The sequence below is a fragment of the Rhinatrema bivittatum genome, chromosome 5 (genome assembly GCF_901001135.1).
Source record: "Rhinatrema bivittatum chromosome 5, aRhiBiv1.1, whole genome shotgun sequence".
Lineage (NCBI taxonomy): Eukaryota > Metazoa > Chordata > Amphibia > Gymnophiona > Rhinatrematidae > Rhinatrema > Rhinatrema bivittatum.
This window is the reverse complement of record NC_042619.1, coordinates 307,339,977-307,354,649: the sequence shown is the minus strand read 5'-3', so window position 1 is coordinate 307,354,649 and position 14,673 is coordinate 307,339,977. Positions and strand designations below refer to the sequence as shown.

The 14,673-nt window shown below is 47.7% G+C and overlaps 1 protein-coding gene across 2 annotated transcripts in view; it reads right to left on the bottom strand.

Moving 5' to 3' along the window:
- TMEM150A (transmembrane protein 150A) overlaps positions 1 to 14,673 on the bottom strand; it is a 58,306-nt gene that overhangs the window by 20,765 nt on the left and 22,868 nt on the right. For both annotated transcript variants that reach the window (XM_029604273.1, XM_029604274.1), the window contains exons 2-5: positions 6,994 to 7,177; positions 6,523 to 6,570; positions 4,382 to 4,468; positions 3,319 to 3,386 (exon numbers count right to left, since the gene is read on the bottom strand). In XM_029604273.1, the coding sequence (XP_029460133.1) occupies positions 3,319 to 3,386; positions 4,382 to 4,468; positions 6,523 to 6,570; positions 6,994 to 7,058 (268 nt within the window). In that variant the 5' untranslated portion in view covers positions 7,059 to 7,177. The remainder of the gene's footprint in view (positions 1 to 3,318; positions 3,387 to 4,381; positions 4,469 to 6,522; positions 6,571 to 6,993; positions 7,178 to 14,673) is intronic.

Sequence of the window (14,673 nt, the reverse complement as noted above, 5' to 3'; positions counted from 1 at the left end):
ATACAACTATTAAACCAGGCCCTAAACACTAAAACATTTCCTATTGGGAAAACAGAATAAGCCAAGCTGCTACAGAGCCCCACACAGAAATCATTGTAAAGTTATACCAAAAATGTTACAAAGCAGCTGCTGAACAAAATAATATTCAATTAAATACTCATAAAAATTATTAAAACATATCCAAATATCAATAAAATATTTCAAAACAGCAGACATCGCATAATACCCAATAATTAAAATGGCAGTCAATCAAGAAAAATAAATTTAAAAAGCCACCTGTACTTACCTTCTCCATCAACTCTCCTACTCCTTTCCCTTCCAGGCCAATAGCACTAACCAGAAGCAGCAAGGGCTGCTGAAGCTCTGTCCTCAATCTTCTTCCTTAGCACCCACAACCAGTCACTCACAACACACACACCCCCAATTAGACCCCACGACCAGTCTCGGTCTCTTTCACACCAGTCATCTTCCTGACCAGTTTCTCTCTCACACACAGAAACACATCACCTCCCTGACCAGTCTCGCTCTCTCAATCACACTCATGTTCTCTTATATACAAGCTCTCAATCACACACAAAAGCTCTTACACCCATTCACACCAGCTCTCACCCAAGCACCCATTCACACCCCTACACACAAGCTCTCACCCAAGCACCCATTCACACCCAATGACACAAGCTCTCACCCAGGTACCCATTCACACCCACAGACACAAGCTCTCACCCAAGTACCCATTCACACCCACAGACACAAGCTCTCCCCCAGGCACCCATTCACACCCACAGACACAAGCTCTCACCCAGACATCCATTCACACCCACAGACACAAGCTTTCACCCATGCATCCAATCACACCCTCAGACACAAGCTTTCACCCAGGCACCCATTCACACCCTCAGACACAAGCTCTCACCCAGGCACCCATTCACACCCTCAGACACAAGCTCTCACCCAGGCACCCATTCACACCCACAGACACAAGCTCTCACCCAGGCATCCATTCACACCCACAGACACAAGCTCTCACCCAGGCACCCATTCACACCCTCAGACACAAGCTCTCACCCAGACATCCATTCACACCCACAGACACAAGCTCTCACCCAGACATCCATTCACACCCACAGATACAAGCTCTCACCCAGACATCCATTCACTCCCACAGACACAAGCTTTCACCCATGCATCCAATCACACCCTCAGACACAAGCTTTCACCCAGGCATTCATTCACACCCTCAGACACAAGCTCTCACCCAGACATCCATTCACACCCACAGACACAAGCTTTCACCCATGCATCCATTCACACCCTCAGACACAAGCTCTCACCCAGGCATTCATTCACACCCTCAGACACAAGCTCTCACCCAGGCCCCCATTCACACACAAGCTCTCACCCAGGCCCCCATTCACACACAGACACACCAGCTCTCACCAAAAATAACTTCTTCCTTCATTGCAGGGATGGGCTCCGGTTCCGCCGTTGCTTTAATCCGGCAGGCCTTCTTTTTTCGGCGCCACGGGGATAGGCGCCTCAGTCAGAGGTCGGGTTTTCCTCTTCACCGCTACGGGGCTGGGCTCCCGTAGCGGCCTTGCACGGTCGGGGTCGGGTTTTCTCTTCACCGCTACGGGGCTGGGCTCCCGTAGCGACCTTGCACCGTCGGGGTCGGGTTTTCTTCTTCACCGCTACGGGGATGGGCTCCCGTAGCGGCCTTGCACCGTCGGGGTCGGGTTTTCCTCTTCACCGCTACGGGGCTGGGCTCCCGTAGCGGCCTTGCACCGTCGGGGTCGGGTTTTCCTCTTCACCGCTACGGGGCTGGGCTCCCGTAGCGGCCTTGCACCATCGGGGACGGGTTTTCCTCCTCACCGCTACGGGGATGGGCTCCCGTAGCGGCCTTGCACCGTCGGGGACGGGTTTTCCTCTTCACCGCTACGGGGATGGGCTCCCGTAGTGGCCTTGCACCGTCGGGGTCGGGTTTTCCTCTTCACCGCTACGGGGATGGGCTCCCGTAGCGGCCTTGCACCGTCTGGGTCGGGTTTTCCTCTTCACCGCTACGGGGATGGGCTCCCGTAGCGGCCTTGCACCGTCGGGGTCGGGTTTTCCTCTTCACCGCTACGGGGATGGGCTCCCGTAGCGGCCTTGCACCGTCTGGGTCGGGTTTTCCTCTTCACCGCTACGGGGATGGGCTCCCGTAGCGGCCTTGCACCGTCGGGGTCGGGTTTTCCTCTTCACCGCTATGGGGATGGGCTCCCGTAGCGGCCTTGCACCATCGGGGTTGGGTTTTCCTCTTCACCGCTACGGGGATGGGCTCCCGTAGCGGCCTTGCTTCGTCGGGGTTCTACATTGCTATTCCTCCCACCCCAATCCCGGGCTATGCCATGCCTGCCTCACCGGCCAATCAAAGACTTCCTCCCTTCTTCCTACTCCCACTGGCAGGTGGCAGGGAGGAGGCTTCCGATTGGCCTGCGCGGGGGAAGGCAAAATGAAGGAGGCTTCCCATTGGGCAGTGGGGGTAGGAAGAAAGGAGGCTTTCAATTGGACCACGGGGGCTGGAAAAAGGGAGAAGGAAAGTACAATGGGGCAGTGGGACACCGGGAGACGCGACACACCTGCCGGTGTTTGGCGACACACTAGTGTGTCGCGACACACCGGTTGAGAAGCCCTGCTCTAGAGTCACAAATAGGCTTGGTTTTCAGGATTTCCACAATGGATATGTATAAGTTCATTTGCCTGCACTGCCTCCACTGTATGCAGATAAAGCTCATACATATCCATTGTGGAAATCCTGAAAACCAAGTCTATTTGTGACTCTCGAGGACCAGAGTTGGCCACCCCTGCCATAGGCTTTTTTGTGCCAAAGAGAGGGTCATATTAAAGGCAGAAAATTCTTGTATTAAAAAAAGTCCCAATTTTGTCACTTTCTGGAGAGAGAAAAAAAAAAAGTGTCAGTACCCCTGAACCCATGGAAGTGCACGTGCTGAATATGAACAGAAAACCTGCAGTGGTGCTACCTCCTCTTACACTGTTTCCCTCATGCATTTTTTGAGCATTCACGGAGCTTTCCAAACAGAACAGGATGTTACAAATATCAGAATGTACAGAGCTGGCTTTTTAAGTCCCAGGAGTGTCCTAGAATGTCATAGCTGTTGGATATCAGGGGGGGGGGGGGGGGTGGAAAAGCAGAGGTCACGAATGTCAGGAATGCTTTGTACCGAGCTTCCCTCACAGGCGACCCCCCTGTGTGCTAGTTATTCATCCCAAAGCCAGGGAAAGACAAGGAGAGATGTGAATACCCAAAGCAGGAGAGAGACTTACCCATAAAAGCACCAAGGTTTCCAATAAGGCTGAAGAGGCAGCTCTCTGGAGGGTAGGTCCCACACTTACTGGAAAAGGGGAAAGCATGAAAAAAAAACCAAAATCTGAGAAAGCAGAAGGGGCTGCTTAGTAGTCACTCAGCTGGTAGGGCTGAAAGAGTCCTCCTGACTGCCTTACTACTCTCTGTATGAGGAAATCCAGAGGGCAGCAGACAAAAGGGACTCGTTCTAGACCCCAAACATGGCAATTGGCATGTCTCTCAGGTTAGTCAAAAAAAAAAAAAATTATATATTTTTATATATATATATATATATATATATATATATATATATATATATATATATATATATATATAAATAAATGACTTGTCCAATTTTAATAGTGTTGTAGGAGTTGGCCAAAAATGTTCTATCAAGTTTCCACTTTTTTTTTTTTGAGGAAGGAATTCTAAAGAGTGGTGGGAATCCTTCTTCCTTTAGTCTGTGGGATGCCGATCCTGTTTTTACCCCCAATTATCTGCATGGACAACTTAATGAAATCAGAACTGCATCTCCATACATGCACTGGGTACCCCCACACTCCTCCCTTGCCACCTGGCTCTCACATTTCACCATCCAGAAGTTTCAGAATAACGGTTGACCCACAGCTCTGTGAATACCCAGGATTTCTCACCTCTGCTCCAGTCTGTTTCCAACCTCACTCCATCTAAAGTCTAAGGGCAGGCAAGTACTTTCTTGGGTAGATGTAAAAAGTACACAGAAGTTTGCTATTAAACCATCTTTAAATTCCTACTCTCCAGCAGCTGCAGGGCATCCAGCTAATGCTCAAAATCTGCATCTAGCTCGTATCACCTCAACATTTCCACTGAAGGGAAACAGACAACGTGATGTTATTGTTCCCACTGCAGCACCTATGAATGCCTACACATCCCCCTCCCTGCCCAGACAGAAATTCCCCCTCCCCTCTGAAGACCCCAGCTCACAGCCAGAGAGGTACTTGGCCATGGCTGTACACGGGGGCCACACTCGTGCAGTGAATTGGCTGTCCCTCGAGGCTTCCTCACCTGATCAAGGGGACATCCTCCAAGGTGCAGCAGCTCTTGGGGTAGCCATGTTTGGCCATGTCATCTGAGCAGGATTCGTTATAGGTCCTGTGAGGGAAGACATTGCCTTGTTAGCACAGAGAAATCCTCAAGAGCAAGGAATGACGACATCTATCCCTCGGTCCTGGTCCCCAGAACCAAACTCTGTCCCCCTGCTCTGTGCAGTTCACATCATCACAGGAGCTGTCTGGTCTCTGGCAAAGTGGAAACATTTCCATTCCACCTGGATTATTAGAAGCCAGTGGGATCATAACCCCCCCCCCCTCTCTCCCCACCCCCCACCAAGATCCACACGGTCTCTCATCCAGGCCTGCTGTCAGGTGTTGGATAGCTCATTTCCAACTGGTCCTTATTAACCTACCAGCTCCCTAAAAATGCACTTCTCCCTTTTTTATCTAGGAAGCTTTTTGTCAGCTGGAGATCCATTTTCTTTGGAAACCAGAACCAACACCCCCCATTCCTGATGTTTCTAATTTAAAAGTGACTGAGGGGGGGGGGGGATGGAACGAAAGAGTTAGGAACAGAGGCAGGTAGCAGGCGATGGGAGTGCACACAGCCAATAGAGGGTTAAGCAGGGGCTGGGTGAGGAGAGGTGCTAGTCTGATAATACTCCTGCAGTATTTGCAAAAGCTTTACATAAGGAGATTATGCAAACTGAGGTTTTCTTCATACTGTAGAATGGTTTGGGACATGAGAGGCCCCTGAAAGCAACATCAAGGGGCAGAAACCAGAAAACAAACCCCCCACAGAATTAAAAAAAAAGTTGCACAGCAGCTTTAAGACGATAACTTTACAATGAGCACGCATGCACCCACGTACTCAGGAATCTCATATCGGCTCATCCAAGTACACGCATGTTATAACTTACGCCTATCACGCGTGTATGCGATCCTAATTTTAAGCATTTACACGAGCGTCCGCTAACCACACATTTTCCTTAGGAACTGTCTGCTTTTACACAAGCGAGCAAGGTAATTTTATAACATGTGCGTACGAAGGAAATGACCAGTTAAACCAGCTTGTCCAGTCTCACTCTAGGTCATCAAGACCTGCCAGGTTCTATAGCCTGCACGTCCCCCAGTTTACCCACACCCCTCACACAGTCTTTATTTGGCTATAAATTGTTTTATTCAGACTTACACCTGAGCAACTGCAGAAGCAAATATGCACAGGGAAGAGCTGTACATGCACTGCATTTGCAGGATATAGAAATCACTATTTATGCACATAACTTGGCCCCACCCTGTGCCTATTCCACCCTCCCCCCCCCCCCCCCAAGATGAGATTTTCACGCATCGGTACTTGCAGTGCGTATGTGCAACATTTATAAAATCTCCCTGGTGCAAATAAGCGCTATATATGTGCACATCTCCAACTTTTTGAACATGCAGTGCTTTTAAAATTCACCCTTTAAGATTGCCCTGGAGAAATTTTTAATCCATTTAACACAACAGAGGTTTCACGGAAATGCTGACAAAGCATATGCATGGACCCAGGAAACAAGAAGGCAGGCGATCTAAAAAAGCCATTAGGAAAACAAAAAAGGATTAGATGCCCAAGTCTTTTTCAATCTTTTATTGCAGTGGAGATGTATTTCAATTAAAATTGTTGCCCGATTCGGGCAGAGTTTCACCGTCCTTTTGAGTGGCTTCCATTACTCTTAAATGCTGATAGTGGAGACTGCATCTCCGTTTTTGCAAGCGAAGGCACTGCCATTTGGCTAGAATCTATGTCATTTGGATAGAGCCCATAAGTTTAGGATTTCTGCAGAGCTTCCATTACGGATTTGTTTACATGAGGTTGATCTCTAAGCTTGACGCCTCCTTTAATGGTCCCAAGTTTCAATGAGAGTCTAAGCCCCCTGAGGCAGTTGTCAAAAGGACAGCGAAACTCTGCCTGAGTCGGGCAACATTTGTAAGTGAAATACATCTCCACTGCAATAAAAGATTGAAAAAGACTTGGGCATCTACTAATCCTTTTTTGTTTTCCTAAAGCATAGGCATGAGCAGGGATAGTGGCATCCCTTAGCAAGTACTCAATGAGGGCAGGAAGTGTGTGTGTGTGTGTTGGGGGGGGAGCTGAAACTAAAGCAGGTTTCATACCAGTTTTCCACTGGGCACACGTGGTGATTCATTACAGCCATGGCATATCTACAGCAGAGAGAGAGAGAATAATCAGTCAGTCATTGACAAAAACAAAATATAAATGTTGTAGACAGGGAGAAGAGGCAGAATTCATGAGTTCACCACCTACAATTCCTGGAGAACACCTGAGCTTTCTTCACGGCCTTCCCCCATCCCAGCACAGTTAGACGCTTGCACAAACCCCCTGCTGTTTAGTTATATTCTCCAATGGTTTTCAAAAGCTGCTGTCAGATTTCCCATATTTTGCAGGGACCGATACCCCCCCTCAGACGAGGTACATCCAGAATAGAGCAGCTGGAAATCCTGGAGATTTGGAGATCACTAAAGCAGCCACACTGCTCATTCGCCCTCTAGAGCACCCCCCCCATTCAAGGCCATCCCAGTGCTACACTGCCCGACTCTGCAGGAGGACGAGGAGATTGCTCTTACACAATCCATATCCCAGTGATGGAGAAGGCGGAGAGGCTGATGGGAAGGATGAGCCAGGCTGTCATCAGTGAGTGCAGGAGGGCCGCATGTGTAGAGGGGGCAGGGAGGGGAGGGGAGAGGGGGAGGTGGGAACTCAGCTGCTACAGCACAAGGCCTCTAACTGGAGTCATCCACAATAAGTAACCTGAAAGGGAAGAAGAAAGCAAAGTGAATTACAAAAAAAAAAAAAGGAGCTCCTCCACCCTGACAAACTCCAACTCACCACCTGTTCCCTACCCAAGCCCCCACCAACTTCACAGAGGCTACAATGAAGTAACTAGGATACTAAACCTGACACTGTAGGCCAGCTTATATAAGGGGGTGCGCTAGGCCCATTTTTACCACGTGCGTGTATAACTTTACAGTTTAATAAGGATTTTAATCACACAAAGAATGTGCACATGGATGCATGTAACTGTGTGAACAAAATGTTGCCGCTCCATGTAAAATCCTATGTTAATGAAGGCAGAGCCCATGGTTACCAATCCCTTTTAATATAATCCGGTAATTCCCAGGTGGAAAATGAATTTGTTCCAGAGTGAGGGAACTGGGCATGCTCCTGCAGAGGATCAGAGTCAGACTGCGTGACAACTGGAGAGCAAGGAAGGTGCAGTAGGAAGTGAGAAGATGGCATTGCTGGCAGGCTCAAAGTATTATTCCTGCACGTAATTTGCGATCGCAGGATCAACATCTGACTGAAATAGCATCATTTATGGCTTTTAGGTTACAAGCTGCCATGCAATGTTAAGCTGCTCCAAAGTTATGGAATACACTACCTTTACAGGTGAGGAAGGAAGACGATTATTTAAGATTCAGTAATCTGGTAAAGGCTTTACTCTTCAAGTAGGCATGCAGGTCTCCCAAGATGTTTTAAGTTGCAGCTTCTGTAACTGAGCGCCGTTATTGTTTATGTATTGTGTGGGTTTTTATTGGATTTTAAGAATTTATGCTGTGTTTTACTATATTTTATTTATGTACGTAAAGTTGTAATCCGCATTGAATCTTGGAGAAATGGCAGATAAGATGGAATAAACTGTCTTGAATGTTGGGAAATACCAAAAATCATATTAGTCAGTGGTATAACTTCATGTCATACTGCCAAATTCAGTAAGCTGGAAACAAATCAATTGGAGTGGACACTACTTTATTAATAAAGTCATCAATACACTGAGCAAATTAGCCAATGGCCCCTTCGAAAGCTTGTAAGCCTCCAGTGTAGCCGAAAGGAGAGCTAAGGTTTGTATTGGTATTGGGGTGTTAAAAGGCAGGCAGATGCATTAAAGGCCTGAAGGTTTAACTCACTATTTTGTTTTAAATGCTGGAAATTAATTCCTGTCAGAGGTACAGAAATTGAGAAGTTACTACTTATCTGATAATTTCCTTTTCCTTAAGGTGGATAGATGGATTCAGGACCAGTGGGTTATGCACCTCTACCAGCAGATGGAGATGGAACAAACGGATGTCACAGTATATATACTCCTGCAGTGACCTCAGCCCACCAGTATTCTCTTCTAGGGATGTGCGTTCGTTTTGGACGAATTAGGCAATTTCAACGAAATTGCCTAATTCGTCTTGTTTTGGGAAACCCAAAAAAAATCCTGTTCATTTTTCGGGTTCCCTCCCCCCCCCCCAAAAAAAAAAAAAAGAGCCCGAACAGCAGGAGAAACGAAATTTCCCATGGCGGGCCGAAACCAAAGCCCGAACCAATAGGTTAGAGTTTCGCACATCTCTATTCTCTTCAAAAGCAATTGTGGATAGACTAGCAAAAACCTGATTAATAAGAGATAACCATTTCTGTACTCAACCAACAAGAAACACTGAACTCTGGCAAGAAAGTATGCATATTAGTCTAGAGACTGGATGAACACTTACCAGTAACCCCAGGAACATGTAGCTACACAGAAGGACCGTCGCACAATCATTAGGCAGCCAAGGGCAGGAAGCTGAATCCATCTAGCCACCTTAAGGAAAAGGAAATTATCAGGCAAGTAGTAATTTCTCATTTCCTAGCATGTGGATAGATAGATTCAGGACCAGTGAGATGTACCCAGGACCAGTGAGATGTACCCAAGCTATTCCTGAATAGGGTGGGAAGCTGCCCACAGCCCAGTCAACACTGCATGTGCAAAGGCTGCATCCTCCTGGGCCTGCACATCCAGATGTTAATACTTGGAAAAGGTGTGTAAGGAGGACCATGTCACAGTTCAGCACATGTCGAAGGGAGACAAAAATCTAACCTCCGCCCACGCCACTGCCTGAGCTCTAATGAAATGAGCCCTAACCTGAGTAGGCAACAGCTTTTTAGCGGCCACATATGCAGCTGTGACTACCTCTTTAATCCAGCACACTATTGAAGCCATGAAGTCGGCTCACCCTGTTTACCTCCACCATGAAGGACAAAACAGGCGATCTATCTTTCAGAAAGGTTTAGAAACCTCCAGATACTTCGACATGTCTCTCGATATCCAAGGGACACAACAGGCGATATTTGTACGCATCTCTTTCCTTTCCAAGGATAGCAGGGAAATGGACTGATTCAAGTGAAAATCCAAGACCACTTTAGGCAAGAATGAAGGAACAGTATGCAGCTGTATCGCTCCTGGAGTCACCTAAAGGAATGGTTCCCAGAAGACAAGGTCTGCAGCTCAGAATTTCGATGCACAGAACAAATCACCCAAAAATACTGTTTTCAAGATCAGTAAATGCAAGGAAAGGCTACACAGTGGTCGAAATGTAGGACCATCAAGAAATCCAACACCAGGTTGACTCCACAAAGGAACCGGTAACCACAAGGAAGGACGAAGATGTTTCACGCCCCTCAAGAAATGGACCACATCAGGATGAGACAATAAGGATTGACCATTCACCTGGCCCCTGAAACAGGCAAGAGCCGATAACCTGTACCTTCAAGGAATTAAGGGCCAACCCTTTATTTAACCCATCCTGAAAAAATTCCAAACATGAGCAGGATCTTAACCTAACAAGGAAGAATACCTCGATCTTCACACCAAGCCTCAAACACTTCCAAAACCCACACATAGGCTAAGGAAGTGGAGACCTTTTGAGTTTAAGGCAAGGTGGCAATCACTGCAGAAGAATGTCCACTCTTCAAATGAGCCCTCTCAAGGGCCATACTGTAAGACAGTGGTTCTCAACCTTTTTTCTGTTGGGACACACCTGACAGATGGTTCTCACATGCATGACACCCTGATCCATGATCGTCACGGGGCTAGATGTAAAAGTACAGTTTGCATCCACGGGAACCCCCCTAACCCACAATAATGGATGTAAAGCAGAATTACAACATTCCCCATACAATTCACCCTACAAAAAAAGATATTCTGGTTCTGGTGTCATCTCAGTAACAGCAACTCAAACTCCTTTTACTTCCAGGCTCAAAGCTCTACTTATGAAAAGACAGCAGTTTACCACCAATGCATGTCCTCTTGAGAAAACACAACAAATAAGACTGATACAAACGCTTACTTGCTAGTAAAATATCTCATCTCGGTAACAGACACAGAACCGACCTAACATACTCCCAGGACCTGTAGTAATGCACATAAACTAATCCACACACAGTTACACCTGTATTATGGAATAGGAGCAACCCTACCTATGAAAAGGTAACACTACAAATATTAAATCAGGCCCTAAAAACCAATACACCTCTTATTAGGAAAACAGAACTAGCATGCAGCTATAGATCCCCACAAAGAAATAATTGTAAAACTATACTAATAAGCAGAATAAATGTTTCAAAACAGCTATGAACAGAATAACATCCAACAATTAAAAACTAATAAAAACTATTACAAATTCTCCAAACACCAATAAAATATTTTAAAAAAAGCAGACATATCACATAATATTAAATAATCAAAATGGCAGTCAATCAAGAAAAATAAACTTAAAAAGCCACCTTTACTTACCCCCTCCAGTAGCTCTCCTACTCCTCTTCCATGCAGGCCATAGCACACAGCAGAAGCAGCAGTAGAGGCTAAGCTCTATATTCATGGTCCTCTTCCTTAGGGCCCATGTCTCTCACACACACACCATACCAATCATGCCCCCATGACCAGTTTCTGTCTCTTATACACCAATCATCTCCCAAACAGTCTTTGACACACTCACCAGTCACCTTCCTGAACAGTTTCTCTCATGCCACATACACACACAAGCTTCCCACTCCCATGTTCTACTTACAAATACGGGCTTTTCACTCTCATAATCACTTTCTCTGTCTCACATACACACACTCACCAGTCTCTCACTCCCATGCTTGTTCTATCCACATGCACAGGCTTCTCATTCCCATAATCACTTTCTCTCTGTTACACACACACACACCAGTCTCTCTCTCATTTCCAGGTTCACAGGCTTCTCATTCCATGAATCACATTCTTTATCTCACATTCACACACACCAGTCTCTTTCTCTCACACACACACTGTCACCTTACCAACCAGTCTCTCTCTCATGCATGCACACACATACACAGGCTTCCCACTCCCATGCTCTCTCTCACACACACACACACACACCACACCAGGCTTCTTCTGCCCATGCTTTCTCACATACCCAGATTTCTCACTTCCATGCTTTTTCTCTCTCTCACACACACACATCAGTCACCTCCCTGACTAATGTCTCACACTCTCACATACACATCAGTCATCTCCCTGAGCAGTCACTTTCAATGTCTCTCACATATATACACACACACACACACACACACACACACACACACACACACCAGCTCTCTGACCAGTTTCAATCACACACATGCTCTCAATCAAATACATTCTCTCACTTACACACAGGCTGGCTGCTTCTCTCTCTCACTTCAACTCCCCCCCCCCCCCCCCCGAGCACAAATGGTAGCTGCAGCAGCCTCCTCCTCCAGCCCCAGCAGGCCAATAAAGAAGAATCCCATCGGCCGCGGGCAGCTCATGCTGCTGTCTCCTCTCTCGATTACCGGCTGCTTCGATTGCTCGGGGGCCGCTGCTGCTGCCGCCGCTGCTACTTTTCCACACGGCACGGGCCGGCTCTTTCTCCTTCTCGCGCACCGCATATCACTTCCTGTTCCGGGTCACGGAGGGGGGGGGGGGGGGGGAGCGCGGGAAGAACAAAAGGCCAGCCACGGGTGCCAGAGCTTCTTCTAGCGCTGCTGCCGTTCCCGCTGGGCTTGAACGTGCTGATAGCCCGGCAGCAACGGCAGCAGGGAAGGAAGAGCAGCGTGAGAGACCGGGAGCACCTGACACACCAGCCGGTGCTTGGCGACACACTGGTGTGTCGCGACACACCAGTTGAGAAGCACTGCTGTAAGACAAAACAGAGTTGGATCTTCGTGAACATAAGAAAATGCCATACTGGGTCAGACCAAGGGTCCATCAAGCCCAGCATCCTGTTTCCAACAGTGGCCAATCCAGGCCGTAAGAACCTGGCAGGCTCCTGCAGCAACAAATTTCTGTGTGGTGGAAGATGAGTGGGGGGGGGGGGGGGGGAGTGGGTCTCTACCAGGAGTCTTTGCAGAGCTGCATACCATAGTCTTCTGAGCCAATCCGGTGCCACTAAGAACACCATCCCCCTGTGGCCTTTGATCCTTTGAACTATTTTGCCCGCCAAGGGGGAAAGGCATACAGCAGCTTGTCTTCCGGCCAGACCTGCACGAGAGCATCAATACCCAAGGACTTCGGATCTAGGAACTCTTGCATTGCAAGAAGTCGCCAGCAGGTCTATAAACAGAAGGCCCCAGCAATTCACTATCAGCTGGAATGCCTCATCAGACAAAAAACTTATTCTCCTGGGTCCAGACTTTCCCTGCTGTGAAAGTCTGACCTTACATTGTCTTTCCCTGCAATGTGCGATGCCGAAATCACCTGAAGATGCATGTCAGCCCATTCCATAATTTAGAATGTCTCCTGTGATGCCTGCTGCCTCTTGGTTCCCCCCTGCCAATTGTTGTAAGCCACCATCATTGTGTTGTCTGACATTATTCAGACCGCTCGACCCTGCAGTCTGTTGATCTGCAAGCAGGCCAACCGGACTGCCAGAGCTTCCAACCGATTGATGTTCCAGAGACTCCTCTGTATTCCAGCACCCTTAGTTCCTGATAGTGAGCTCCCCAGCCTTGGAAGCTTGTATCTGTTATGAGTGCCAAACAGTCTGGCAACGTCAGGAAGTTCCCTTTTCTCAGATGATCCACTTGCTGCCGCCACTGGAGGTGAGAGTAGACTTCCATCGGCAGGTGGAGCTGAATCAAATAGTTTTGAGACTGAGTTTCAATGAGACAGCAGGAAGTGCTGAAGTGGATGCATGTGCTCTCACCTACGGCACCACTTCCAGGATTGCCGCCATCAACCAGAGTACCCGTAGATAGCACACTGTCTGGTGCAGAGTGCTCACCAAGAGATGCACTTGAGATAATCAACTTTTGAATACAAGCTTCTGGCAGAAAACAAAAAAAAAACACAAAACACCCCAGATACTCCGATGACTAAGATGGCTAAATACTGCTCTTGGCCAGGTTCACCACCCAACTGAGCTCCTGTAACAGGGAGATCACCTTGTGGGTCACCAGATGGCTCTCTTCCAGAGACTTGGCCCGAATCAACCAGTCATCTAAATACAGATGTACTAGGATCCCATACTCTGTGTTCTGCCATCACCACCATAATCTTGGAAAACGTTCTGGGAGTAGTGACTAGAGACCAAAAGGCATCCCAACACCACAAAACGGTGGTGCTCCAATCAGATAGGAATATGGAGGTAAGCCTCTGACAGATCCAAGGAAGTCAGAAATTCCCGACTGCACGGCCATTATCACTGAGCACAATGTTTCCATACAAAAAGGAGTCACCCGCAAATGACGGTTGACCCCTTTGAGATCCAGGATGGATCGAAAGGAGACCTCCTTGGGCACAACAAAATAAAATGGCATATTGACCCATTTTTTCTTGAGACGTAGGTACTGGAGCTACAGCCCTCAGACTGAGAAGCCTAGACAGTGTACACTCCACCACCTGCTTCTTTTTCAGGGAGTGGCAGGAAGACACCATGAACACATCCAGTGGAACCCTGCAAAATTCCAGCAGATTTCCTTCTTGCATCACTTCCAGGACCCACTGATCCAATGTGATCTCGATCCACCTCTCATAAAAGATAGATAGGCATCCCCCTATCTCCTGTTTCCGGGTTGGCAAACCATCATTGGGAAGATCGGGAGGTTGCACTAGCCAAGCCCCCGCCTCACCTGGGCTATCTGGGACAAAAGGACAGAAACCTGATGAAAAGGCAGAGTCCTCTGAAAGGTTATCCCTTTATAGGGACAAAAATGCTTGGAACTTCTGAGACGACCCCTCATACCAAAGGGGCGCAGCAGCTGCTTCTTATCCTCCAGCAACCAAGGAACCAGATAATCGCCCCACTTACTGGTCAGCTTCTCCAACTCGCACCCAAACAAGAGCGAGCCTTTAAAAGGCAATTTTGTAAGATTAGCCTTGGAGGTCGCTTCAGCCAACCAATTCCTCAGACACAACTGGCATCTGGCCACTATTACCGAGGCTACTTCCCTGGCTGAGGTGCGAATCAAATTGCATCCCACATCTCCTATGGCGGCAGCGGTGGGTTCCATCACTG